Consider the following 27668-nt stretch of genomic DNA (forward strand, 5'->3'; position numbering starts at 1 on the left):
AAACTTCGCGCCAGTGAAGCCAAAACCGAAAGCGCAGGCCAGTTCCTCTCGCCAACCGCCAGGTGCGCTAGGATCGGCTGGGCCGCCGAGGCTTCTTGGAGTGTCCACACTAACATTTTTTTTTTATTTCTCTATTCTAAAAGGCCCCCTGGTGCATTGGCTTCTCCGAATGGTTCGTTGAAACAAGCCGAAAAATTTAGGGTTCTTATCACCCCTGATAAGGCTCATTTTTTGTCTGACGTCACACCTTGCAACGATGTGGCCAGTTTGCGTATTTCCCAAGCTAAAGCTTCCCTGAAAGGTTGGCTTGCCCGCAGTTAATGGTCGAAACTAGCGAAAAAAAGTTGGGGCCCTTATCACCCCTGATAAGGCTAAACTTTTTTCTCACGTCACACCTTGCCGTAAAGGGCGTGGTGTGCGCTTAATCGGGCTAGGTGGCGTTAGCCACAGTCTGATCTAAAGGGCACAGCCTTATCAATCCAGCTATAAGGCCCCTAGTGCGTTGGCTTCCCCGCAATGATTGGTCAAAACAAGCCGAAATAGTTGGGGCTCTTATCAGCCGTGATAAGGCTCAACCTTTGTCTGACGTCACACCTTGAAACGATGTGCCCAGTTTGCGTATTTCCCAAGCTAAAGCTTCCCTGAAAAGTTGGCTTCCCGCAGTGAATGGTCAAAACTAGCGAAAAAAGTTGGGGCCCTTATCACCCCTGATAAGGCTCAACTTTAGTCTGACGTCACAGCTTGGAACGATGTTCCCAGTTTGCGTATTTCTCGAGCTAAAGCTTGTCTGAAAAGTCGGCTTCCCCGCAGTGGATGGTCGAAACTGGCGAAAAAAGTTTAGGCTCTTATCACCCCTGATAAGGCTCAAGTTTTGTCTGACGTCACAGCTTGGAATGGTGTGCCCAGTTTGCGTATTTCTCGAGCTAAAGTTTGCCTGAAAAGTTGGCTTCCCCGCAGTGGATGGTCGAAACTTGTGGAAAAAGTTTAGCCTCTTATCACCCCTGATAAGGCTCAAGTTTTGTCTGACGTCACAGCTTGGAACGATGTGGCCAGTTTGCGTATTTTCGAGCTAAAGTTTGCCTGAAAAGTTGGCTTCTCCGCAGTGCATGGTCGAAACTGGCGGAAAAAGTTTAGGCTCTTATCACCCCTGATAAGGCTCAAGTTTTGTCTGACGTCACAGCTTGGAACGATGTGCCCAGTTTGCGTATTTCTCGAGCTAAAGTTTGTCTGAAAAGTTGGCTTCCCCGCAGTGGATGGTCGAAACTGGCGAAAAAAGTTTAGGCTCTTATCACCCCTGATGAGGCTCAAGTTTTGTCTGACGTCACAGCTTGGAACGATGTGGCCAGTTTGCGTATTTCTCGAGCTAAAGTTTGCCTGAAAAGTTGACTTCTCCGCAGTGGATGGTCGAAACTGGCGGAAAAAGTTTAGGCTCTTATCACCCCTGATAAGGCTCAAGTTTTGTCTGACGTCACAGCTTGGACCGATGTGCCCAGTTTGCGTATTTCTCGAGCTAAAGTTTGCATGAAAAGTTGGCTTCCCCGCAGTGGATGGTCGAAACTGGCGAAAAAAGTTTAGGCTCTTATCACCCCTGATAAGGCTCAAGTTTTGTCTGACGTCACAGCTTGGAACGATGTGGCCAGTTTGCGTATTTCTCGAGCTAAAGTTTGCCTGAAAAGTTGGCTTCCCCGCAGTGGTTAGTCGAAACTGGCGAAAAAAGTTTAGGCTTTTATCACCCCTGATAAGGCTTATCAGGGCTGATAAGGGCCTCAACTTTTTTCGCTGGTTTTGACCAAGCATTGCGGGAAAGCCAACTATTAAGGTAAGCTTTAGCTCAGGAATTACGCAATTACGCAAACTGGGCACATCGTTGCAAGGCATGACTTCAGACAAAAGTTGGGCCTTATCATGTGTGATAAGGGCCTCAACTTTTTTCGCTGGTTTTGACCAAACATTGCGGGGAAGCCAATTTTTAGTGTAAGCTTTAGCTCGGAAAATACGCAAACTGGGCACATCGCTGCAAGGTGTGACGTCAGACAAAAGTTGGGCCTTATCAGTAGTGATAAGGGCCTCAACTTTTTTTCGCTAGTTTGAACCAACCATTGCGGGGAAGCCAACGCACTAGGGGCCTTATAGCTGGGTTGATATGGCTGTACCCCTTAGATCAGGCAGCGACTAACGCCACCTAGCCGGAAGAAACGCACGCTACGCCCTCCACGGCAAGGTGTGACGTCAGACAAAAGTTGAGCCTTATCAGGGGTAATAAGGGCCCCAACTTTTTTTCACTAGTTTCGACCATTTACTGCGGGAAGCCAACTTCTCAGGGAAGCTTTAGTTAGGGAATACGCAAACTGGGCACATCGTTGCAAGGTGTCAGACATAAGTTGACCTTTATCAGGGGTGATAAGGGCCCCAAGTTTTTCGTATTGTTTTGACAGACCATTGCAGGAAGCCATCGCACCAGGGACCTCTTAGCTCGGAACAAACGCATAGTACGTTCTCCACGGCAAGGTGTGACGTCAGACAAAAGTTGAAGCTTATCAGGAGTGATAAGGGCCTCAACTTTTTTACCGCTTTAAGCCATTTGTTGCAGAGAAGCACACCTATCAGGCGAAAGTTCAGTTTGGAGAACCAGAGCAAGCAGGAGAATGAAAAAAAAAAGTACGTAATGAGAGGTCTGCGTCATTGGAAGTGGACCCTTTATCTTGTACACTTGTTACGCTGATGATACTCGGGCAAGGTTTGTCGTTTTATTGCGTAATTGTGTAGTAATATAACATAAGAAACTATCACACTTTAGAGGAAGTTTTGATAAGCTTTAATAAACAGAATGAAGTATTAGATACCGGGTGTTTAAAATGCGCATACATACTTCTATGGAGACTCAGCCAAGAATTGTTGCATTTTCTTCCATTCCTGTACGATAAGCAGGACGAAGTGCTGGAAACAAATAAAAAACTTTTTTTTTCACTGCGTTGGGTTTTGAACCGACGATATTCAGCTACGTGGGTGAAAGTTACAATAACTGTTATAAAAACCAACCCTTGCAATGTGGGAATATATCGGAGCCATATGAATGCGTTATACCATCGACTAAAAAAAAATATGTTTATGGAAAAGGATATAGAAAAATAACTCTGCATTCGTCAGTTTCTCCGACACTGAAGACAAATCGATATTCGAAAGAAAAGGCAAGCAGTCATCCTCTCCGCGGAGCTAGGTTTCGGACATAGTCCCGCACGTTTTGAAAGTGTTTTGCTAACTGGGCCACGCTTTATTTCCCGGGCATAATTTGCATAATTAAAGCGAAAACGCGAGTGCTGCCACGATATCGACTATGAAGTTGAAATATTTGCTTTGCGCTATGAGAGAAGATAAAGGTAAGAGGAAGGCTTGACGGTTAACCAGACGGTATGAGTGGTATGCTACACTGTACGGGCGTTGTGGAATACGGGGTTAAAAAGAGTGACAAAAAGAATAATCGCAGGCACCACACATACACACACAAGGTTCGGTTTTTTTAGCCCACACCTATCCAAAAAAAATTGATCATGATTGATTTGATTGATTGATTTTTGGGGTTTAACGTCCCAAAACCACCATATGATTATGAGAGACGCCGTAGTGAAGGGCTCCGGAAATTTCGACCACCTGGGGTTCTTTAACGTGCACCCAAATCTGAGCACACGGGCCTACAACATTTCCGCCTCCATCGGAAATGCAGCCGCCACAGCCGGGATTTGATCCCGTGACCTGCGGGTCAGCAGCGAGTACCTTAGCCACTAGACCACCGTGGCGGGGCTATCCGAAAAAAAATTCAAACGCATGAATGTTTTTTTTTTTTTCAAACAAATTCTGTTCTGTTATGTTTAGGTCTGCTTAGATTGAAGTGCCCCAAGGAGGCGCGTAAGGATTACTTCTGTTATATAAGCTAAAAAGACAGGTCGCGCAAACACGAACATTAGAGAAAAATCGAGAAAGCACAAACGCCGACTTTGATAGAGCGCACAGTGGCGGAAAAGAAAGTAGACACCGAAACTCGTCTGTGCATGCCCAGCCAGAAGGTGACACCTAACAATTCGGCAGGCGTTGGGGTCTTCAAGACAGTACGTTGCCTAGAATAATTTGCTTTGGTCTAGGATTTCTGTGAGAATCAAATCTGATTTCAATCTGCACTGCTACAACGATTGTCGGATATAACGAACTGGAACTAATTTATGGTCCACATGCTCAGGCCCATAGCCAGAGGGGGAGGGGTCCTATTCCCCCCCCCCCCTAAAATTTGAATGTACGTGTTTTAATTGAGGATATTACTAACAAATGGGCGTTTTTCAAGGCCTTCTACACGTGTGTCACCCCCGAAAAAACTTCCCGACTACGAGCCTGCACATGCTGCTTCGTTTTAACGGTGTTGTACTGTACTCAGTGGAGCAGCCAGAATTTTTTTGGGGGGGGCGGTGGAGAGGGGAGTGTTCATCCATACTTCATGCAGAGACAGGAGCGTGTGCACATATAGAAATGCACACATACAGACAAAAAAATTGAAACAGTTTGCATTCCACAGCCAAAGGGGGCTGCCCTGTACTTTTTATGAATCTGCTTCCTGGTTTACTCATACTCCGCAGAGCTAACAACACTTGAGGACACCTGGCAAAATAAAACAAAACTTTCACTAAACGTAGCAAGAAAATAAAAAAAGTGCTTTTAATGAATACACACATTAGGTGGAACAACCCACAGAAGCCATCAAGACACTGTTTACGGAGGAAAAGCTGCACAACAGGAGTGACACAGATGCTTCGTAGTTTTTGGGTCTCTTCAACTGCTGGAGAGGCCACCTTGAGATGGAAGACAAGACAACCAATGTTTTGCCCAAGAAAGTTTATTCAGGCATTTCAGGGATGCCCACCATTATATTCGTTGTAACCTTAGCTTGTTTGCCCGCAAACAAGAACACCACTGCCAAAAAAAAAATTTCTGCCAATACACCGTAGTCGCAGCAGTTGAGAACGACAGAGATACACATGCCGCTGTCGAAACAAATTCACAAAATTCAAGGCAGCGGGCATAACGTAACTTCTATGAGGGGCTCGTGATGATCCTCGCTCGGAAAACCAAACAATGCGGCAGCATACCAGCAGCAAACGTGGCAGTCGTATAAAAGAAGCAAGCTACAAGAAAACACGGAAAAGCTGTAAAAATAGTGTCATGTACTCTCATATTCCTAAAACTTTGCATAGGCTAAAAAAATGTCAGGTGCGAGGGACAACCTGGCACACTAGGCTTTGTCGATCACAGTAAACGTTGACACCAAGAAGGCAGCCTGTATGTCTGCGGAGTAGCTAGAGTATTTACGAGTACGTTTGTTTAATTACATGCACCACTTCTAAGCGTGAAAACGCAACACAGAACAAAAGTGACACACCTGAAGAGATCACCAGTGCAATTCTATAGTAAAAAAAGCTCGCAATAAAATATGAAATCACAGAACAAAATACGCCATGGCCAGCAGGACGGTTAGCAGTTGCAGGTGAACAAAGTTAGCAGACGCGCCAATGTAAACAAAACATATGCCAGTTTCATACAGACTATCCCAACAGTGAAAAGTTCTGTCAAGATTGCATTATCATGTCTTGGGTCAAACCTCGATGCTTCAATACTCACCTACACAGGTTGATCATTACATAGCTCAAAGCACAGGCACCGACACAGAATCCCACAAGCAATGTGATCTTGTCAAACAGACATTGGCAAAGGTATACTATGTTTCCATGGACTACATCAAACATCTAAAGCGCATTAGTGTCAGCCTTTTTACAACCAAATAACGCAATGAGCCTCACAGGACGGTTGTTACGCAGTCTGCCAAGACCCGAGTGAATATGCAGCGCTTTTTTGTTACAGTGGAAATGTCTCGCTCCTATTAAGATGCATACAGATAGTTCCAGCTATTACACCCAAGAAAAATATCAACATTCTTTTCTGCATGCTGCAGTGGTTGATAAGTTGCAAGCCCCCAAACATCTAACTCCATGATAGCACATGCCTCCCTCACTTTACCTTTGCTTGCTCCTTCAAATCTATGAAGTCTGGTTACCAGATACACAAAGCAAATTGCATAGACAGATACCAAGAGTAACAAGCTTGCATATGTCTTCTGCGGTCCTCACACACAAAATTGGTAGCAGTTCAAGTAGTTCAAAACTCTATATGCAAACACCTCAAACAAGAAAAAATTTCTCTGATGGTACTGAACAAGACGTACGCTTCTACAGCCACATCAGTTTAGTATGACTCAAGCGAGGGAAAATGCAGGGACCCGTTTTGTCGAGTAGAAGCACTAAGATAAACAAACGTCGTACTTTGCGCACACATCAAAAACACAGCTTCCAAGAACTTTTATGTCAAACCTTGCTCTGATCAGAGGGCATTGCCGATTAGTACAGCACAAACAGCAATACCTAGCACATTCACTGCATAAAATAATTACAGTACATTGAACTCACATCTTACAGTAATAGATACATAACTTGAGGTTGCTCATTAGACCATGTATGGGATCGGTACAGGCGCGGCCACAGTTGAAGGTAAGATGGCGCTGCTCACAATCAGTGTTAGAGGCGTGGTGAGATACACGTCGTCTGCTACGGTTTTTCCCACTTCGCCGCGCGCTCTGATAAAAGCGCACGCAATGTAGATTTTGCAGCTCGCAGCCAAATGGTAGAAACCGTAGCAGACGACGCACAGCTAGCTCCACATCTGCCACTGATTGCACCGCATTACTTTGCGCAGCGCCCATTGTGGCGCTCTGCATCGCGCGGCCACCTGCTCTGTTTTACCTGCAACTGTGGCCACGTCTGTACATGCAAACATCCAATTTCCAGTGCATTATGTGGGGTCTGATAATATTCATTGACGAGAACTGCAATGTGCTACACTTCTTGCCAAACTTTGCTAACGTCGCTGGATAAGTGAATTGAATCGCACTCCTGTTCCAGCGAAACAGAACACCACGATGCTTTACACGACCACTCATGTTTCCATGTCTTACATCAGCTCATTAAACCTGTCAAGGATTCCATCGCAATAGGCTGGAAATTTGCAAATAGCATGAAAAAACTGGGAAGCTTGGCACGTATGCGTTGTCCTTGCTTTTTAAAGGCTAAAATGCACAACTGACAGAGAAAAAAACTGCCATCGATTTGTTTGGAGCATGAAACTGCTGTGTGAACACGCATATTTCAGGAAGAGTGCTTTCCAGTTGATAAGAAACTCGTGCTAGACAAACAGTTTTCATCAAGTTGAAAGCACTTTACAAGACATCCATAAGGATTTCCTTTTAGTTTCATGCTATAAACAAATAGATCATAATTTTTTTTCTGTTTTTATAGATTTTCCGAACTTTTGCAGAACTTATTTGCTCCAGAATGCTTACTGTATTGTGAGCAGAATGCAGCCTTAAGTTGACTGCTTTTGGCATATTTTGTTGATTGATTACCTCACTTGGTACCTTGCTAATACAGGAAGGCACTGCAGTACATTTTTATCATTTTCGCTCTTCCTTCAAGGTCTTCTCAGCAACTTTTGACGCGAATTGTCACTTAAAATATGTTTCCCAGTAACCAAAGGCACACCAGTCATGCAAATGGACGGGGCGTGGCTCTCACGTCATTTTTTCTCATCAAGTGCGCACAGTAAAAAGGCACTGAATCATAGTCCATAAAAATACAGCTATATAGCTTTACTGTTGTCCTCTCAGTTCACGCTTACATCACCATCATCATCATCATCATCATCATCATCATCATCACTTAACTGACTACGTCCACTGCAGGACAAAGGCCTCTCCCATGTTCCGCCAGTCAACTCGGTCCTGTGCTTGCTGCTGCCATTTTATACCCACAAACTTACATATTTGTACCATAGCAGCAATGTTTATGTACTTGGCAGCGATATTTGGGTGGAGCCACAATCTGGACAATGATTTTGAGGCACCGGTTTTGAGACATAACTGCTGCCTGGCATCATATCTTCAGTAGTTGCAGGCAAAAACATTCGTTTTTGACTTACACATTTTTCGAATCCTAGCCACTTTGGTTTAAGAGTGACAAGAACTACCTAAAACATCTCTTTCATGGTGCATGAACGATCAGCTTTAGTATGCCACTCTGGAGTGATTCCGGCACACCCGTACACACCTAGCCAAAATTTCAATGCACATTTTACAGGCCATTATGCACAAGCAAGTTCGCCGAAAAATCTCGAGACAGCGATGATTCTTACTGATGTTATTCACACATACTTTACCAAGTTGAGCCTATCTAAAAGATGTATTCACGATAAATACAACGTGCTTCTACCAACTGTGGGGCGTGCACTACGTTAAGATGGAAATATTCAGTTGCACAATTTTTCCAGTTTAACATGAAAAGGGAATTACTAAGGTGGTAAGAAACAGTTCACGCATGCACACACCCAGGCATCAAACATGCACAGCAATCACTTTCAATTGATTCATTCATAGCACTAAGGCTTGATTATAAACATAAGGCACAAGTGTGCATTAACATCATATAGAAGGCCAACAGTATACACTATCAGGACATACAGTTTAGCATCTCACAGCCTAGAGCTAAAAACTGGGATTCACTTGGGAACAAAGATAGCAAAGGGGCACTTACACAATGATCTTTATCTTTTTCTATGAAAAAGGCTGTGAGATGATGAACTGTATGTCTTGATAGTGTATGCTGTTGGCTTTGTATGATGTTAATGCACGCTTGTGCCCCGTGTATATATTCAAGCCTTTATGCTATGAATAAATCAGCTGGAAGCGAGCGCTGTGCGTGTTTGATGCCTGGGTGTTTGTATGCGTAAATGTGTCGTGTGTTTGTGCTCAAATTAATTTTTTGAGACATTATACCAACTACCCCAACAAAAATTTCTTTTACACCACTGGAAAAATTTTACAAAGTAACAGTAAGAAATTCCAGGGAACCAAGGCTTGGAGTTGTTCTGAAAAGACACTTTCACTCATGCCAAGTGCGGTTTGATGAAAAATAAATGTCCATGAAACAAATGCTAAGTCTGTTATGAACTCAGAGTCAAAACAGGCGTTACCCGTTATTTCAAATCAGCTCCAGCATCTCTATGTGCAAGCACACAGTTTCGCAAAACACTAGCAGTATGTATGATTAGACATGATTAGAAAAACGCATTGATTGCCACATAACCTAGGTATACCTCTCTTCAATGTATACCACGGAAGAGCGGCACGGTACACTGGTAGCTCCAAAGGCAATCAAGCACCTTGTCATGCAGTGAAGGCTTGGGTTTAACACCTTCTCATTGAGTAAGAGGTAGGCAGAAGTGTTTCCCTAACATTCCTTTCGTGGCAGTTCCTGCTGTTCCCTGATGCCAGGTTTCTGCACACTATTTTATAAGAGCAAGTTACGTCACATTATGGTCGGGTAACAGTGGCCCGGAAAGTACACCTTAGCTTATGTGAATAGCCGTACTAGCAGCCATGCTTATACAACGTTACCTTGCTGGGCCTTGCGTACACAACCATCAGCAGTATAGTGAGGAACGTACGTGATTCTCTCATTGTCACATCAACTCTTACAGGCGCATCAAACACTGTTCTACACTTTCAATGTATTTACACAAAAAGCGGCACAACATGCAAAGCATTAGACACACTGAGCACTTGCAGGCAACTCTTCTATTCTAAGCTCGCACTCCGTCTTAGAGAAAAGAGAATTCGCGTGGCAGCAAGTAGCATTCATTAAAAAAAATTGCAGCTCAGCACCGATGTTGCATGCAAGCTCACCTACCCTGGATAATGATGCAATTTGAACAGGGCAAGCAGGTTTTTCTTTTTTTACAATGTCATGTCATATGTCATTTAAAATCGCAGCATTTTCACTCAAGTGCATAGGAAAAAAAAGTGGGGGAGGAGGGAGAGCTTAGACATTAGTTGCGAGTATGAACACAATGGCAGCATCTTGAGCTACATGAATTATCAATCTGACACTAACCATAATTCAGAAGCGCATCACTAGCAACATGTGGTTCTTGGAATGTGTTACTCATGGAGGACCTTGTTTGCATGTGCACGGAAAGGTTCGTTTGATGGACATTTAGAATCGATGTCATTCTACCTTTTCCCCGATTGTTGTTTTTACTGTGAGCATCTGTATGGACTGTCCTGAGCAATGTTACCGCCACTGCTTGTGGGTAGAGACATCTACAGCTAATACAACATGGGCACTAAAAACTAGATGAAAAATTATAGATACCGCTGCATTACCGCAAATAACTAAATTCTGCAAGTTACAGTATCGTGTGAAAACACAGACTATATGTAAGTTACTGCATTTGCGCTGATGCAGTCTTGGTAGCAACCGTGATACCAACTTACGGAAAGCGGTACGTAATCACGATAGATTTTGTCTTCGTTTTCGAGGCTGGTTCTTCTTCGTGGAATATACGAAAATAATGCTATGAAAAGAAGACTGCCGAACACCGAGCTTAAACGAGAATTTAAAAACAAACCTGACACGGCAACCATTACAAAGTTCAGGTAATAAGCAGCACTGAACCTACATGCAAGGAGCGAGGCTAAGATTTTTGCTTCAATGGTTAAAAATAAAACAGGTCTGGATGAAGTGGACAAAGAAATGTTTAAGCAGCAAATTTATCATTTTGGATATCATCTTGTAAGAAATATATCATCTTGCCTCTTTCTTGGAGCACCGTTTCAGTAGGTGTTTTGCGAAGACATTCCTTGTGATTTTTTTAGGATTGTGCTCAAGTAGTAAGCTTAGACAAACTTCGCAGGGCCTTTTTTGAAAAAATAACCGACGCAAGTTTAATGCCCTTGACACCGGCATCATTTTCTTTTTGTGCTCATAAGCTGCAACCACAGTGAGCAACTACTTCTTTGCGAGACAAATAAAACAACATGTCTTGGTTATCTTATAAAATAATAAGGTTAAAAACTAAATGAGTGAATATTAAACAAAATGAGATGTTAAAGCAACGAAACTAATTGTCCAATATGACAGCCGAGTATCACTACCCGCCCTACATGGTGACTGTCACTATTACCAATGTAGCTATGAACACAAAATTGAGATGAAGCAGCTCATCTTTTACGTTAAAAAGAGAAAAACACCCTGTATGTGCCACGAAGAACCAGCTATGCACCATTTCTGGCTTTCTTTGTGAAACTGTTTTAAGAACTGGCTTGCGTTCATGCCTAAAAGTAGTAAAAAGGTAGAACAAGCTACGGGATACCCAGGAAAGATATTATGCACTGACGAAATAGTTGTCGAAATAGTCGAAATAGTTGTCTTCAAGCTTCTTGCCAATTGCAGGAACTACTGAAGAACAGATCAATACAGATCGATGCGCAAAGTCTACACCATGCAGATACAGCTCAACGCATGCTGCTCTATCGCGGATGGGAAGGTGTGTGCTCTGGACAGTGGAATATGGTCCGTGACATTTTTGCTAAGTATACACTATTTACGAATTATTTAGGCCCACATACTGAGAGTGCGGCCTGTTTTGTTGTCTTCACACAAAGATATGTGCTATTTCGATGTGATGAAGCAATGCGCTTTTCCATGCGGCTTTGTTATAGTATATATGAGGTTTACCTGTATTACATCTCCGTACAAATGAGTATTTGAACCACAAGCTTATATATACCCTGTATTAATATTTTCATCTCGATGTGGTAGTAGTATGTAGCCAAGTCTAGAATGCTACTCTGCACTTTTTCGCCGCGAATATACACCCATGCAGAGGCGTCACTACTCTGTAACGAAAACATCGTAGCCTCAACACTGAAGCCTGTTCACAACACCACGGGGTGTGACCCTTTACCGCAGATTTGAACGTATAAATTTCACTCTGAAGGCTGTCCTTGAGCCTTTTCGTCATATGAGCGATTCATACAAGGTCATGTAATGCAATTTGGAGTGTTGGCCTTACACAGGGGGCAACTAGTCGATACACCAAGGAACAACACGGAGCCTAGTTGCGAGTGTGCATTGCGTCTTGCTTGCTTCAGTGATGTACACTTGTACCTCGAAAAAATCAGTCTGCGTGCAGCCTTACTCTGAAACGTCTTCTGTTCCCAAATAGGAATGGCGAATTCACACGTCACAGCAACTGCAGAACGTCGACGAATAATCCTACAGCCTGAACACTCATGTCCACAGCCCTCTTTTACAAACTGTTTCTCTCACAAACCAAACAATCTACCACCGAATAAGCCACGAGAACATCGTAAGTCCACAATAGCGAAATGTAAAATGCTAGCGGGTTTTGTTCGGAAGCACTTCAATGGCAGACCTGGTTGAACGGCCAGTGGGTCAAGCCGGCTTATCGCTGAATGGCCACACAAACTTGACGTCGTAGCGCTTGTAGGCGAAGCGGCAGTCCACGCCACTTGTGAGAAGGTCAGCCTTGATTGCCTGAGGACAGTCATTGTCGGTCAACTGTGTCTCTGCGCACAGAAATAAAAAAAAAAGGATAGCCATGCTGAATTGGTTCGAATGCTATTAAACTATGACTGACTACAACTTTAGGGGAAAAAAAAAAATCAGCTTTGCCCACAAACCCACAGCGTACCAACCTTTCATTTGTGAAAGGCTGTCGTGACGTGTAGTTATTAGACAGTTGTAATTTAGCGGGCTCAGGGGGATATTAGCCTTAAAGAAATAGCCGGATCAAAATGCACAGGCGTGGTACACTAAGACCCATAGCGTGTACCATACACAAGCAATTTTTCAGATTTATTGCTGTCGTGTTTACATGGTCAACGTAGTGTAGGTAGAACGTGGCGGCTGTTTTGGATGGGATGGATTCACTTCTTTCGTAGTTAACAACTGTACAAAATGGCTTCACTTGCCTTCGGGTAGCTTCAACAACCAAGTAATTATGGATAACATAGCCTAGTTTTTATGATCACTTTCCATTTGGAACGTCCCTAACCCTAACTAGAAGATCTGTGTAAACAAATCTGCAACATAAAAATTTGTGCTTTTGGTGCATGGTTCATATTTATTTACTTTTATTATTACTAAATAAGAGCACTAATATAGCTGCACGCAGGGATACATGCGAGAATTCTCAGTTTTAATTTATGTTCATTTTCATTTTTTTTTCACTCTTTTTAATGTATTCATCCTCCGCCATGTGACACCACCGTCCCAGCTTGGGCACATAAAACTGCAAAACTGTAACACGCTGTCTGCAAAAAACGTTTGCAACACAGTAACGCTACTTATTCCCTTAACCCCCGCTATTACGCTAACGCCAAGCCATAACTGTCTCACTTCAGCTCAAACCATAAGTACTATCTCTTGGCTTATGTAAACACTAAACATGTTAATAATTTAAGGTTTGTTGTTACCACCTGAAACAGCACTGCGCTGTGCTCCCGACAGGGTTGCAGAAATTAGGTGCCTTTTCTCATCTTCTAACCACTACCACCACGTGTGGCTGAGCAGTGGTGCCAGAATCCTTGACGAAATTTAGTGAAACTTTCAGGTTTTCAGCCTAAAACCAACTGCACAATTGTGTCAGCATGGGAACGTGAGCTGCCTGAAATGCTTGACACCATGAAAATGAGCAAATGCTATTGAATGGAGCATTTATGCAAGTTCTCTGCGGGAGGGACAGTGGTGTCTGAGGGCAGAGCTGATGTTTTCTTTCTCAGGGTGTAACCGAGTATACTGGAGTAGCTGTCTGCACCTACCTTCTCCTTTGACTAGCTTGAACAGGCCATAATCTTCGGGATTTGTGACCCTGAACTTGTGTGCTATCATCTTGCCTGTAAGGAAAGACAATGGGGGGTTACATCGACCGTCATTTGCTAGTCGACGATGCCTTTCTGGCATTGACGCCGTCTCTGGGCGACTTACGGACTTCCTTGGCAGTCATGTGGGGCAGCACGGGCAGCGTCTTGGCCACAATGCTGCCGCTGAGTTCGTCCGGGATGACGATTTGCATGAAGCCCTGGAGGTCAGCCATTCGAGGGTAGCGAAACATTGGCGCCTGGGCAGAGGCCTCCTACAGGCGGTGATAAGACACCGGAAAGAGATGTGTCAGGTCACAATTGTTAAGTTTCATACAAAAGTTCAATCAATCAATTAAACTACATTTTCAGGAACAAGAAAATTGCATACACAAGGATCGTCTGGCCTAATAGCCTACAGTGGCTAGTCATATACAATATGTAACAAAGTATGCACGGGTCAGTCAAGAGGCAACAAAACAACATTTACTCCCATATTCAGAAACGCTCCTCGACTTCACAGTAACTTGCTACCGCCTTTAAATGCAGCATGTTTGGAACATGTTCACACGTTTGTGCTGTCTTGGCATCGCCTAAAGCAGCGCGTCCAAAATGCATTCGTGCTGTATTAAAGGCAGTGGCAAATCAAGTTCAAGTCAAGAAGCGTTCCTGAACATAGGGGTTATACATACACGCGTGCACACATAACGTAAAATTCTAAGCAACCCCTCCCCCCATTGAAGTGAAAATAGCTGGCAAAGTGGGGGGGGTGGGGGAGGGCACTATATCGAAACAGCACCAAAATTCAAGATGGCGGCAAAATTTTCAAGCCAGAAAAAAAAAATGCAGTGGGCATAAATTAATCATTACAGAACTTAGCTTAGGCACAGGATTTGTTGTAGCTTTTAATCACTTTTAAAACCATTGAAAGACTCCTCTAAGTCAGTTGTAAAAGAAACAGGTCGCAGCATTCCACTTGAAGTTCGCCGCGGTCTTCTGGCACCCCCAACTCCAACATCTGCCAGTCAGTTGTGTTGGTCGGTGTCCTCCGAGCTATCGAGCGCGTTACCCATGCCGCATCCCTTGGAGGACCGCGCCACTGTCTTCTAGGGTACAGACGCCCACGCCTCGGCATCAAAAGCAAGCTCATGTCCCCGCGACGGCTTCTTCAAGTTCCCTTTCGGTGTTCGTGCTTCCTCATACATATACTGCTCCCACAAATGACGCAAGGTGGACTCGAACGGCTTATTCCAATACACCTCAGCAGGCTGCGGGTTGTAAAGCACATCGGTGCCATACTCCTCGAAGGCATTCGTGGCGGCTTGTGTCTTATGGATGGGCGCCTGATCCAACACTGGCAAGCGTCGCACGTCGTCGACGTTTGGGCCCCAGACTCTCGACAGCCATTCGTGCATTTTCTTCTATGTCATCCAGCCGTTTTCTATGGCGGTCAGACGAGCATTTGCTATGAATGGGAAAAGAAGTCAGCGTTGCGATTAAACGAACTCGGCGACAATGTGACCCCACGCCACCATCAAAAAAATAAAATGATTCTCAACTGGTATGCAAAGGCTTGCAGAAGTCCTGGCTTGAATTTTTCCGCTTTGCTCCTTGATGATAATGAAGGCTGGGAGCTTGTGGCTGGTTGGCGCAAGCAGCTAGGCAAATTGCAAAGGAGACCACAAAGACTACCTTGCTCGTCCCATTGGCGGGGTTGTCTATTCGCACTATCGTCTGATCAACGTTGGATATGTTGTATAAGGTGTGGCCATTGCACTATCGCAGAAACTTCGTGGAAGACCGAAATGCACTTGCTGCCTCCGAAAGTTCCTCGGGCGTCTTCTGGCACTCGTCCATAGCATGGCACATTGCAATGCCAAACTGCTGTTTCCAGCGATACATGTAATAACTGGAGCCTACAAAGTTTCCAAACTGCACGCTGTTAGCAATTTTTACAGCCTCTTTGGAAAGAATCCGGCTGCTGACGGCACGTCTAGTACTTCTCTCGTGCTTAAGGTACTCGAAGAGCACATCGTCCATGTGTTCACTGAGCACTAGTGCACCGTTACTGAGCTTTCGTCGAAGTTCTGCCTTCTTGTAGTTTAGCTGCACCAAATTACCTAAATTCTTCTTCCATTCCCTTATCCACTACCGGTCAAGCTTGAAATGTCAAGATGTCTGGTGCACGTTCTTTCCATTTCCTAGGTACCATCGAATAATATACATTTTCTTTGCCATTGTGCAGGACTGCATAGGTATACAGTCACCGACCGTTTATTCGGACACGCCCGTTTATTCGGACATCTTTGTGGCACCGCCACTCGCTCCATTGATCCTAATGTAAACTCACGACCGAAAATTCGAACGCCCCGCTGTGCGCCATTCGATTATTCGGACTCTGTTTAACTGACCGCATGTGTCGCCGTGCGCCATTACGCGCTGACAGCGACGTTGACACGGGACGTTTACAATACGTTTGCTAGGTAGCCAGCACTGATATGCTGCACTCGCTATAGATGGACGTCGGGCCAGTGTCAAAACGCACGCAGCAATTGCCATTGCCGATCTCAAAGGTTATGTGTAGCGACACAATTTTTTTTTTTTTTTTAGCCAGTCGAGCGGCCAAGCCAAGCTACCTACGGAGACTGTTCGCTGCGGCGTTTGGCGTGTGTCAGCGTGTCAGTCAGTTGCTTCTGCGGCTAGGCCTGGTTCGTTTTGTTCTCTGTGTTCTCGCTCTTTTGCGTGTTCAGTGGCGTGCTGAAATAGCTCCGACGCCACCCATTGCTGCGCCGCCGGTAGTGAAGAAACGCGGCCAACGTGGGAGCTACAAGACGCTCACGATGGCGAAGAAAGCGGAGATATTCACCAGGTAGAAGGCGGCCAACCTCAGTCAAAGGTTGCTCGGGAATTTTCTATTTCCAAGCGAACCGTCTCGGACTACCTCAAGCAGAAGGCTAAGATTCTAGAGGCAGCTGAGAAAGCGTCTTCGGGCACGCAGAATAATTTCCGGGACGGCTGGCACTCGCAGCTTGAAGAGGCGCTGAACATGTGGTTGAGTGCTACGGTGGCTAGGAAAACACCCGTGTCTGGCGATCTGCTGAGACAGAAAGCAGAGACACTCGCCCTGCGCATGGTATTACCGCCTGCAAGTTCAGTGACGGCTGGTTGCGCAACTTTAAGAAAAGGTACGACCTGGCCTTCAAGCGAATGTGCGATGAGAGTGGTTCCGTCGACCAAACACTCGTGACCAACTACTCCACCAGCAAGCTGTGCGCACTGCTGCGCCAGTATCCACCAGAAAACGTCTTTAATTGTGCCGAGACAGGACTTTTTTATAAGATGCTGCCCGACAAGACGCTAGCTTTGTCTGGTGAACCCTGTCATAGGGGGAAGCACAGCAATGAGCGACTGACAGTTGTTGTAGGAGGCAACATGACGGGGACGGAGAAACTTCCGCTCCTCGTGATAGGGAAATCAAAGAATCCGAGATGTTTTAAAGGCGTCAAATCACTCCCTGTGTGTTATGAAGCAAATTCGAAGGGGTGAATTACGCAAAACCTCTCCGAACAGTACCTTCGCAAGCTCGACCCCTGGTACGAACTGCAAAATCGCAAGGTGCTGCAGTTCGTCGACAACTGCGGTGCCCATGGGCATATCGACAACTTGAAAGCTATGACAGTGGAGTTTTTTCCACCTAACACAAAAAGCGTATTGCAGCCCATGGACCAGGGCGTCATCAAAAACTTGAAAGTTCACTACCAGTCGTGCCTCCTGAATCGGATGCTGTTATGCGTCGACAGTGACAAAAACTACATCGTGGATGTTCTGACAGCCATCAGCATGTTCTCCGATGCCTGGAAGTCAGTGACTCTGGAAACGATCCACGACTGCTTGCACCACGCAGGATTTATGACTGGGACTGAGGAGGAGAGTGCCACAGGCCAGAACCCCGCGTTTGAGAGTCCGCCTACTGCAGCAGCGGACTTTTTGGATGACCTCCGTGCTAGCGGGGTCCATGTGGGGGTGAGTACGTTTGAAGAGTTCGTCAACTTTGACAGTGTTGTTTTGCCTTGCGCAGAGTTGGACGATGACGAGATCGTCCGTCAGGTCTGTGAGCCGGCGCTGGCGGACAGTGACTCCGACGATGACATGCCGCCCGCATCACAACCATCAAATGGGGACTTAGCGCAAGCCATATCGATGCTGTTGTCTGTCTACAGCGACGGCCAGACACTCGCAGAGGTACAGGCCAATGTGGTCGCGCGTAAGCGTGCGTCTGTGCAGACGCGCATAGACAGTTTTTTCGGGCGATCGGGCCAATAAAAGTGCTTTTTTTTTTTACTGAATCCGTTTTTTCGGACACACAATTATTCGGACTTTTCGGCGGTTCCCGTCGAGTCCGAATAAACGGTCCGCGACTGCAGCTGACTTCTCATCGCAAACACAAAGCAACAAATGGTGGATAGCAATCAGACTATGGTGCAAAGCAGGATTGGATACTTGTAACTTATGGCTTGTAATACATAAGCACATTTAAAAATAAGAAAATGGAAAGCAACTCAAACAATTTCTTCCAACATATACACTGGTTTACAACACTACCGTATAAACGGGACTATAGGTCGAGTGGGAATATAGGTCGACCCCCCAAGTTCAGGTTACCGAAAAAGAAAAAAAAGGAAAACAACCCAAAACTGCCGAACCAAATATAGATCACTTTCTTCTCACATGCCGTCGCTTCGCCTCACTGCGCCGAATAATTCTTGAAAGACCGATTGGTATGCTCGGATTGCCAGTCAATACATCCACCCTATTATCGTTTGGAGCCAGTCAGTTGGGTGTGGGCCGCAGTGCTATTCTGTCAGCGCTACATAAATTCATTCAGGCAACCGGAAGGATACGCTGCTAGTGGTACTGCCAGATATATCCAATTCTTTCTCCCCCTTCCTCATTCTTGTTAATTTGTTTTATATATTCTGGTTTATCACATTCTGCAATTTTTCACGTTTTTTCAAAGGAACATTATTATTGTTCCTATCTAATTTCTCTTTATTTTTTTAGCAAGCGTTGTAAAAAATGATCTATTATAAGGTACAGTGTGGCCAATCCCCCATGTGGGTATGAGCCAAGATCTCCTAGGAGACAAGACAAGACATTTATTTGCGAATTGGGCGCACTCCATCCCGATCGTCGGAGCTCCCCTCTACCCCCATCGCAACTGTCGCATTGTCGCACCAACTGTTGCACCATTGCATTGTCTTGCGTTTGAAAATGACGAAGGGCGGAAGCTTTCTACCATCTGCCGTGCATGCCAGCATGACGGTGAAGCGCGAGTGCTCGTTGCCAGTGGACAGCAGCTTCGCATCCTTGGCGCCGTGCTGCATGATCGTGGTCGATGAAGGCATGTCAAACCACACGGAGGTCTCATCGGCGTTGCCGATCTGCCCCATCATGTAGTCGTTCTGCTCCCGAAGCCGGTTTACGAAGCGCTGAAAGTTTATGAGCTTGTCCTCGAACTCCTCCGGCAACTTTTGACAGATGGATGTGCGCCGCTGGAGAGAAAATCCTTTGCATCGCATGAATCGACGCACCCAAGAGTTCGGTGCACGAAACTCTTCTCTCGTGAGCCCAGCTTCCCGAGCGAGTTCCACGGCTTTCTTGCGAATGGTATCTACGCTCACTGGCAGCGAGCACGCACGAAATTCCCGCACAAAGTCCGCTAGCTTATCCTCCAGCTGCGGATGAACGGCACTTTGTCCACGAAACGACATTTTTCGAGGATAGCACATCTGAACTTCCCTTCCTGCACCCTCCAATAGCGCACGCTTTTTTCTGATACACCAAAGCGGCGCTGAGCAGCCATATTCCCGTTCGCTTCTGCGAACTTAACAACATCTAGTTTAAACGCAGCTGAGTACTGCCTCCTCGCACCACTAGACATATTCAGTGAACGAAAAAAAAAAGGCCACTAAAAATGCAGTGCAATGTCAAGCGGAGCGAAAACTCGGAACAGATCGGAAGCAAATCACCTACACAAAGAAAACAGACTGCGATTGGATTTGGATGTGGATATGGCCGTGTCTGGCTTCACAAGCACATGCAAGCCATATGTTGCCAGACAGCGTCGCACTTTCACCTAGAAACCGCTATATAAGACGAGGGGCGACGTTAGCTTATTATTTTATTGAAAAAATCTCGACCTATATTCCGGTTTATACGGTAGTTTGTGATGAAAGCTCAATGTTTTTGAAGAACACTAAAAGGAAACATTAAATCAGTATTATTTAACACTAGATTAGTATCAGTATAGTATTAACAATGCTTGTGTTTGCTTTGTTTTGTTTTTGCCCTCACTCTGCTTGACAATGTCTACAGTATTGAATAAAAAAAGAAAGAACACCACCAAACAACACTAAATCAGTTTAGACAGGTAAATTATTCTTCTGTTCTTAATTTCATCAGATTGGTTTATCATTAGATGAGACTATCAAGGGCAAAGTTTCACTGCGTAACCCCAGTGTATGAATATCGGTAAGACATTGCAGATTTCAGACTCTCTTTATGCATGTCGGCCACACTGGCTAAACACTGTCTTTTGAAATGGGTAATGTTAAACCTTTGGCTCTTTTAGAACCAATCGCGATTCATTTCCACCAATAAAATTCTAGACACTATAAAGCCGTTAAAATCTATGACAACACGGCGGCGGGTTGGTGCAGGAACCTCAAAACAGTGTTGCCATATAAATTTTTGTTAAAAGCATTTTCTGACTTACCAAGTGTATTCTCATAACAGTAGTGTTGTATGTTGCTATTGTGGAATGGTAGTAAACTAATCTAAGCAAGTAAACTCATTCTTCTCCTTAACACTCCTTAAGATATAAAAAGTTCCAAAGAGTGCGCAGTCTCGACGACCGTGTGCTGAGAAATGTCGGTGCACGTTACAGAATCCCAGGTGGTCATAGTTATACGAAACTTTCCACTACGGCATCTATCCCCTAGTCACTTTGGGACGTTGACCACTATCAAATAAGCATGCAGTAATGCACTGTCTGCAACGTTCCATTTCCTCTGCAAAGGCAAGTACGTACTATACAAGAGAGCAAACCTGGGAGGCATACCTTGCTGGAAGAACCTTGGGTCGGCTGCAGAAGTGCGGTCTCAGAATCAGCAGCAGCAGCAGCAGCAGTGGAAGAAGGCTCGTCCTCTCTCAGGGACTTCAGGACGTGCACAGCGCTGCTCAGGGTGGTCAGGTAGTAGCCGCCCTCGCCGGTGAGCAGAGAAGGGTGCAGCAGCCCCCACATGTAGTCGGCCTCCACCTCGGCCGACACCATGCCGCATTGCACCAGCACGTGCAGAAAGATGGGCAAGAAGTCTGCACAGACGAACCAGCAAGCTTGCGAGTCCGGCGGGCAAAGCTACGGCAGACAAGCAGCCTTGCGACGCGACCAAGGCATCCAATTCAGCACAAATTTGGGCTAGTCGGTACACTGCTTAGTAGGAAATAGCATTTAGTAAACAGGTACAATGTGCAATGTACAAGGCGCGGCTCCTCACGAAGTTTTTTCTTCATTGGTCTCTATTCCCACAGTATTATTCTCTACGAAGCCAGTGAAGTGTACAAAGGCTCAAGAAAATGGAGAGTACTTGTCAAATGCAAGTGAGATATTGATCCAGTTTTTTTTATTTTTTTTTTAATTTCGAGTTCATTTTAATGATTTTATTTTTGAGTTAGAGTATTCACACTGCCTGTCGGTTTATGCTGCTATAAAATATGCCTGAAACAAAACCATTTTTCTGCTGAAGCAAATGACCATGATTATTATTGATGGTATGGACAGACTTCAACTACTAAATTTGTTTGCATTAATAATGTCTGCATTACGCTTACCATGAGGGCAATACCATAATTACGTTTGTACTTACCATCAGCACCCAATGAAAAAGACTCGCCCTCAGGTTGTGACTTGCGGTCCCTCTGCACCTGTAATCACAGAAATATTCGAAGTCAGTACCAAATGTCTCGAACAAAATGTACGGTGTTGGAAATACTGAGGACATGCCACTGTAAGGTGGTTATAAATGTGCTTATGGTTTAAATGCTGCAGTCTGGCTGCCCCAGTATAAAAGTCCATCACATTAACTTCCGCAAGGCACCATTAGCACACATTTTTCTTTAGCAAAGCTCTTATTTTAGCAGCAATAGCTTGTTGCAAAGCCTCTTAAATTCAGACATAAATGAAATGGAGGGTATTGTTGCGAATTTCTTCCCAGCTGAGAGACCCTCCCCATCATATGTGCGATCCACGTCTAGAAGATTGATACAGGTTCGATATATCGTCAAATATTTCTACCTGCCGACCAAATCAAAGACAGCTCAGCTTTCCCAAAACACTAGGACGTCAGAGTCTGCAGCAGGACCACCACGATGTGCAGCAATTCGGTTCTTGTATTTGTCACTGCTTCAACAGTTGTCATAGCTAGCATAGACGTTCACGCTAAAAGCCCAGTGGGCACAACCTGATCCCGGGTCATGCGCACACTTAATATCAAAATAGTGGGGAGGTCTCTAGAGTTCCACACTAATAGAACACACACTATGTGCATGGCAGCGATGGCTATAACTGGGCATGTAGAAAAGAGCGAGCCACAGTGGCTGAGCGGAGGAGAGGCTATGCTGGTGCCATCGGCGAGCGCTGCGGCAGGCAAGCAACATGACCAATCCCAGCAAAACAAAAGAACTGACCATGTCTCTGTATCATATATAACGATGAGGCCTACTGATTCATGTCGTAAACAAATATCAAAGAACAGGTCGACTTTGAACATAGTCCATAATGCACTTCAGCAAAGAAAGCAGTATTGCAAGCCAATGAAGAGACTTCTTATATCAGCACAACTTTTAGAAAAGAAATTTTGAACAACTGTTCCTTAGGTATGAATGTTTAGCAGGCATCCTTGCACACCTCAATGCTTGCATTATACAGAGAGGCACACAGTTTCCACCTGGCATTTCTCTTCATTTTCGTTATTTGGACGGTACTGAAATTAATGATAGTGAGAGAGTAAAGATCAGAAGGCCACTCACGCTGCTATAGATGACAGATATGGCTGACAGCAAGTTCTCCAACTTCCTCAGTGGCGAGTAGGCCTTCTGCAGCTTGATCAGGAAATGTTGAACGAGCTCCAGCGTGACACCCCGTGGTGGCTCGAAGTCACTCTGGGTTGAGTCAAGAGGGACTCACATTACAACCATAGAGCGTACCTCTCTGGGAACACAAGGTTCATCGGTAATATTTGTGAGAGGACTGAAGGAGAGGAGATTGAAGCCTTTCATATGAGGCAACAGGGCTCAAAATGCGTCAGCAAAACTTTCATCTTATTAAAAGAGAAAGTGGTGAAAGATATTTGGACACAGGTTGTCACTGGAACCAACATTCTTTGTCTTAGCACTTTGATGTTTGCGCGAGAACATGCAGAGCTAATATTAAGGGAGAAAGGTGGCTGAAGTTTCTTATTCGTTATCACTGAGCTAAATACGTCATAAATCGAAATTCCTCTACCTTTATTCCAAGCTCCTGGGCTGTCTTGGTGCGGGCGTACTTCATGCTGTCAGAGAGCAGCTTCAGAGCACCAGACCTGAAAAAATTGCAACCCAGGTGACCAAAGCTCATATTGCATGGTTCTACATTACCTCAAAATACATCTGTGAGCATTTGCCTATATCCAACAAGGCACCACGCAACACACAAGGTTATTTTGCAGTGATTGTAGCAATGTCACGCCTTGCAAATTGAATTAAGCAGACTCGGTAACAATGAAGCCCTCCAAACAGAAATAGGAATATGTTCCAGGGTGTACATTAAAGAACTCCAGGAGCTTTGTTGAAGGAGCCACAACTCCAAATTTTCACTTAGAATTTGCGTAGCTATGTGGGTTAATCCTTGGGTCTTCCTAAACAAGCCGGCGAAAGTTCAAGAATGACGAAATTTCAGCACGTTTGTTCATGAACTTAGCTTACAATGAGCATATTTATGAACTTGTGAATGGCCAGAGTGTTTGACACAAGTGACGTACTCACGAACTATGACGTAAAAAGCGGCTTGTTATGTCGCAGCTGGGTGTACAATAGAGCTCTCGGAGCTTTCTTCAGTTCGGCATGAAAAAATGAACGTAGAATTGAAGTTAGATAAAAGATGATGGCTGTACTCCACGAAGGACATACCATCGCACACGCCATTGTAATATGGCAGTCGCCAGCGGTAGGCGAGGTTTACAGCCGGCAATTTCTGAGGCTCATTTTGAAACAAAATATTCTTTCACAGTCTATTTTTCAAATATGTACAGGCACATCAGACCTTTTACTTCTATATTTTTCTGAAAACTGCAAATTGTTGCGTAACTATGTCATGGCCCCTTTACTTTGCAGACCTTAAAGCACCCGCCCTCCGAACTTATCTTCTGGTCTCATTTGTGCAACTAAACTTGTAATAATAATAATAATAATAATAATAAGAAGAAGAAGAAGAAGAAGAAGAAGAAACATGGGACTCACTGTGTGTATTGCTTGACAAAAAGCTGGTACAGGTAGCGCCGCAGAGGCTTGATGACCAAGCGGTGCAGCGACACTTCGATGATCGCGTCAATGTTCATGAACTCGTCAGGCTTGAGCTAAAAAAAAGTGGGGGGAGGTTGGGGGGGTGTGCAGATAAGGCCCACTCTATAATATATTAGGCTTGGTCCACCACAAATTATGCCACGCTGCTGAATAAGCTTAGCTGACAGTATTTGCAGTCATCGGTTAACTGGACAGTGATTATGGTTAATTAGACATTACTTGTCAAATGACACTACCTCTGCCTTTTACTTACTTATACACACTCCGAACACAACAGTGCTAGAAAAACCAGCAACATGGCTACTCTGTAAAGCAGCCAATTCAAAGCTATACAATACGCTCTACTGTTGAAGAGAAGACACAAATGTACAGCAAACGTAACTTTTTTTTAGTTTATCTAGCAGGTGACATTGCAGCAGATATGAGTAGTGGTCAGGGGGTGTTACCCCCTTTCTAGCTTTCGGCATGGACTTGCAGATAGCGTATCAGCAAGGTGCGAGACATACTACACCACGGTGCAAGTTGCACACGATGCTGTTTCTTTAAAAACAGCAAACCGCACTTTACATCAGTAGAGTGGCAAAGTGGTTGTGACTATCAGCATTGTGTTATTTACACGAAACATGCGCATGAGCTGCAATCATGAGAAAAGTGATCTCTTAATCTTTCAAAAGTAGTGCAAAATAGACACCAAGAAGTCTAGCAGCACTATTCAAATGTCAATCTTACAAACATGCGCTGCTCCAAAGCCACAGAAAATGGATGATCCAATTAGTAACCAATGCTTTAAGTTTTCAAAGAACATAACCATCATCACTGTCACTACGAGTCCTCTATTAGACCTATATATTGGTGAACTCCTATAAAGCTGCAGAAAATGGATGATCCAATAAGTAATCAATGCTTACAGTTTTCCCAAGAGCAGAACCATCATCACTATCATTATGAGTCCTCAATTCTACCAATGGGTTGGCAAACTCATTCATGAGTAGACTATCTCAGACTCAAATCAAGCCGCGAGGCTGAGTGAGTTCAGGTGAGTAATATTTTGGCGAGTACAAGTCCAAGCGAGTCCGGCCGAAAAGAATTTCCGTGCATGTGAGTCCGAGTGAGTTCGGCTCAGGAAAATGTTGACATGTCACGAGTCCGAGTGGGTCCAAAGCGCTAAATATATTTATTGAGTGAGTCTGAGTGAGTTCCACTTTCTTTTACCGACGTAAGACTCTCATCTAGTATCTCCAGCATTGCTATCAGCCTTGCTTGAATTTAACATTTATAGTTAAGGGCTATCCACACGCATTTCAAAGCAGTGTCGTTCGCACACCATTTCAATATTTATTGACCAGAGGAGCGAATTACATAAGGGGTGCCCTTATGTCCCCTCCCTCCCCGCCTCTGTCAACTCTCCCAGGGAAGTTTTTGATAAAAGATAAGTTATGTAATCATCTTTTCCAAGAAAAATGATCTAGCTGATTTGCAAGCACTCATAAGTCGTATTCGAAGGTACTATATCAATAGGCGCCAAAAAAAGCACTGATTACATGAGATATTGGTGTTAAAGGGCATTGACAATTTGGTCGAGAAGGCTAATTTCAGGTTACCGGACTCATGAGCCGACTCACTCAGACTCGGATCAAACGGTGAGTCTGAGTGGGTCAGAGTCAGTAATAATTTGGTGAGCTTAAGTCCGACTTAGTTTGGCTGAAGAAAATTTTCGTGAGTCAGTCTCAGTAAGTCTGGCTTAGAAAAACTTTGATGAGTCCGATTTCGAAAATTTTGATGAGCCCGAGTGAGTTCAAAGCGCGAAATGTAATGCATGAGCGAGTGAGCTCCGCAGGTTTTGCCGACCAATAATACTACAATGGAAGCACTTGAACAGACCGTTGCTATAATTAGCGTACAATTTATTACAACTTGCACGCAATTTATCTTTAACTTCATAATGCAGCGACAGAAGGGGCCTGCTGTATGACATCTCCGGAGCAACTTTTCTATGGACTGAAGACTGGCCGGCAAAAGCCATTGTTGTAAACTCACCTTGGACTGCTCTTCTTGTACAAGTTGCTCGAACTGGCCTTCTCCATGCTTGAGCAGGTAGTTCTTCATACCACTCATGAATTGCCGGATCTGCAAGAACAACAGCCAAACTTAGTTTGTTTTCAATACCGCCAGCCTCTGCTTCGAGACCATAGCAAGTGGTAAAATTGCTACAACGTGAGTGTATTGTTGCATAAAAACAGTCGTTGAATGTCTTCGATGGTAAAAACTTTAAACTTTTTACTAATGTTAAATAGAAACTTAATTAAAAAACAAGACGCTCTAAAACTGCTTCATTAAGGGACAAAGAGGCTGGGCTGCTTTCTCGGGTAAAACCCAGCCTTTCGTTATGGTTCTCTGATCGCAACTGGCTGTGTGCATCTTCATGCTCCTGCTCGCACCCCAAAGGGGAGCCCGCTCTCTCTTCCTCTCCCCCCAGTCGCCACCCTCGGTGCTGTAAATCTGCCAGCACAACGCATCCATCCACTACAGAGCACTGTTCTGGTGTTGCTGCAGTCCATCGCCTCTCCTGGCCTTGAGATAACAGTCGTGGCCCCGGAGGGGTGAAAGGAGAGGTAGGCTAGGAAATGCAGTTACAACATGTATAACATAATACAGCACATTTCAGAGAGCAACTTGTATATATACCAGACTAAATAACTCGGTTACAGTACAGGTACCTAGGCACTACAGTGTAAAGAACACTATTACACAATTGATGAAATTTTCTCTAGCCCTATACAAGTATGTACAACCTAACAATACATAACTTGATGCAATTCCCCAAAACATAATAAATTCATGTTAAACACTGTAAGAACAGTTTTACGTAAGAATGAGTCTTGCTTCAGTGGCAAGGGTTTATAATTGGTTTTAATAAGTAAGCAGACTGCATCCCATGACACATTCTTCATATTTTGTTTTAATGTCCAGCCAGGTTCAGTCATTTGAAGTTACGTGCAGCTAGATAGCGGTGCCATTCAAAGCACAGCTCAATGTTTGCCACGAAAACAGTCTACAGAGGTTGCACAATAATTTTTGTGCATCCAATCATTGTTGTCATCCTTGAAATGCCTCCCAGCTATCTTCACATGCCTCCAGGAGCGTGCCGAAATAGTCAAAAAGCCCCAATGTTCGTACGCGGCATGTCTTTACACGAATACAGTTTATGTACGTGACACAGTCCTACGCCCAATGTTTGTAC

The 27668-nt window shown here is 44.5% G+C and overlaps 1 protein-coding gene across 4 annotated transcripts in view; it reads right to left on the minus strand.

The window, feature by feature from the left end:
- Nucleotides 1-4861: 4861 nt before the first annotated feature.
- spri (Src homology 2 domain-containing protein sprint) overlaps nt 4862-27668 on the minus strand; it is a 44413-nt gene continuing 21606 nt past the window's right edge. For all 4 annotated transcript variants that reach the window (XM_075867095.1, XM_075867097.1, XM_075867094.1 and 1 more), the window contains 9 exons: nt 26465-26554; nt 24365-24480; nt 23373-23448; nt 22898-23029; nt 21736-21793; nt 20931-21184; nt 13938-14085; nt 13772-13846; nt 4862-12517 (listed from right to left, as the gene is read on the minus strand). In XM_075867095.1, coding sequence (XP_075723210.1) covers nt 12384-12517; nt 13772-13846; nt 13938-14085; nt 20931-21184; nt 21736-21793; nt 22898-23029; nt 23373-23448; nt 24365-24480; nt 26465-26554 — 1083 coding nt within the window. In that variant the 3' untranslated portion in view covers nt 4862-12383. The remainder of the gene's footprint in view (nt 12518-13771; nt 13847-13937; nt 14086-20930; nt 21185-21735; nt 21794-22897; nt 23030-23372; nt 23449-24364; nt 24481-26464; nt 26555-27668) is intronic.

The sequence above is a fragment of the Rhipicephalus microplus genome, chromosome 6 (genome assembly GCF_043290135.1).
Source record: "Rhipicephalus microplus isolate Deutch F79 chromosome 6, USDA_Rmic, whole genome shotgun sequence".
In the NCBI taxonomy this organism is placed as follows: Eukaryota; Metazoa; Arthropoda; class Arachnida; order Ixodida; family Ixodidae; genus Rhipicephalus; species Rhipicephalus microplus.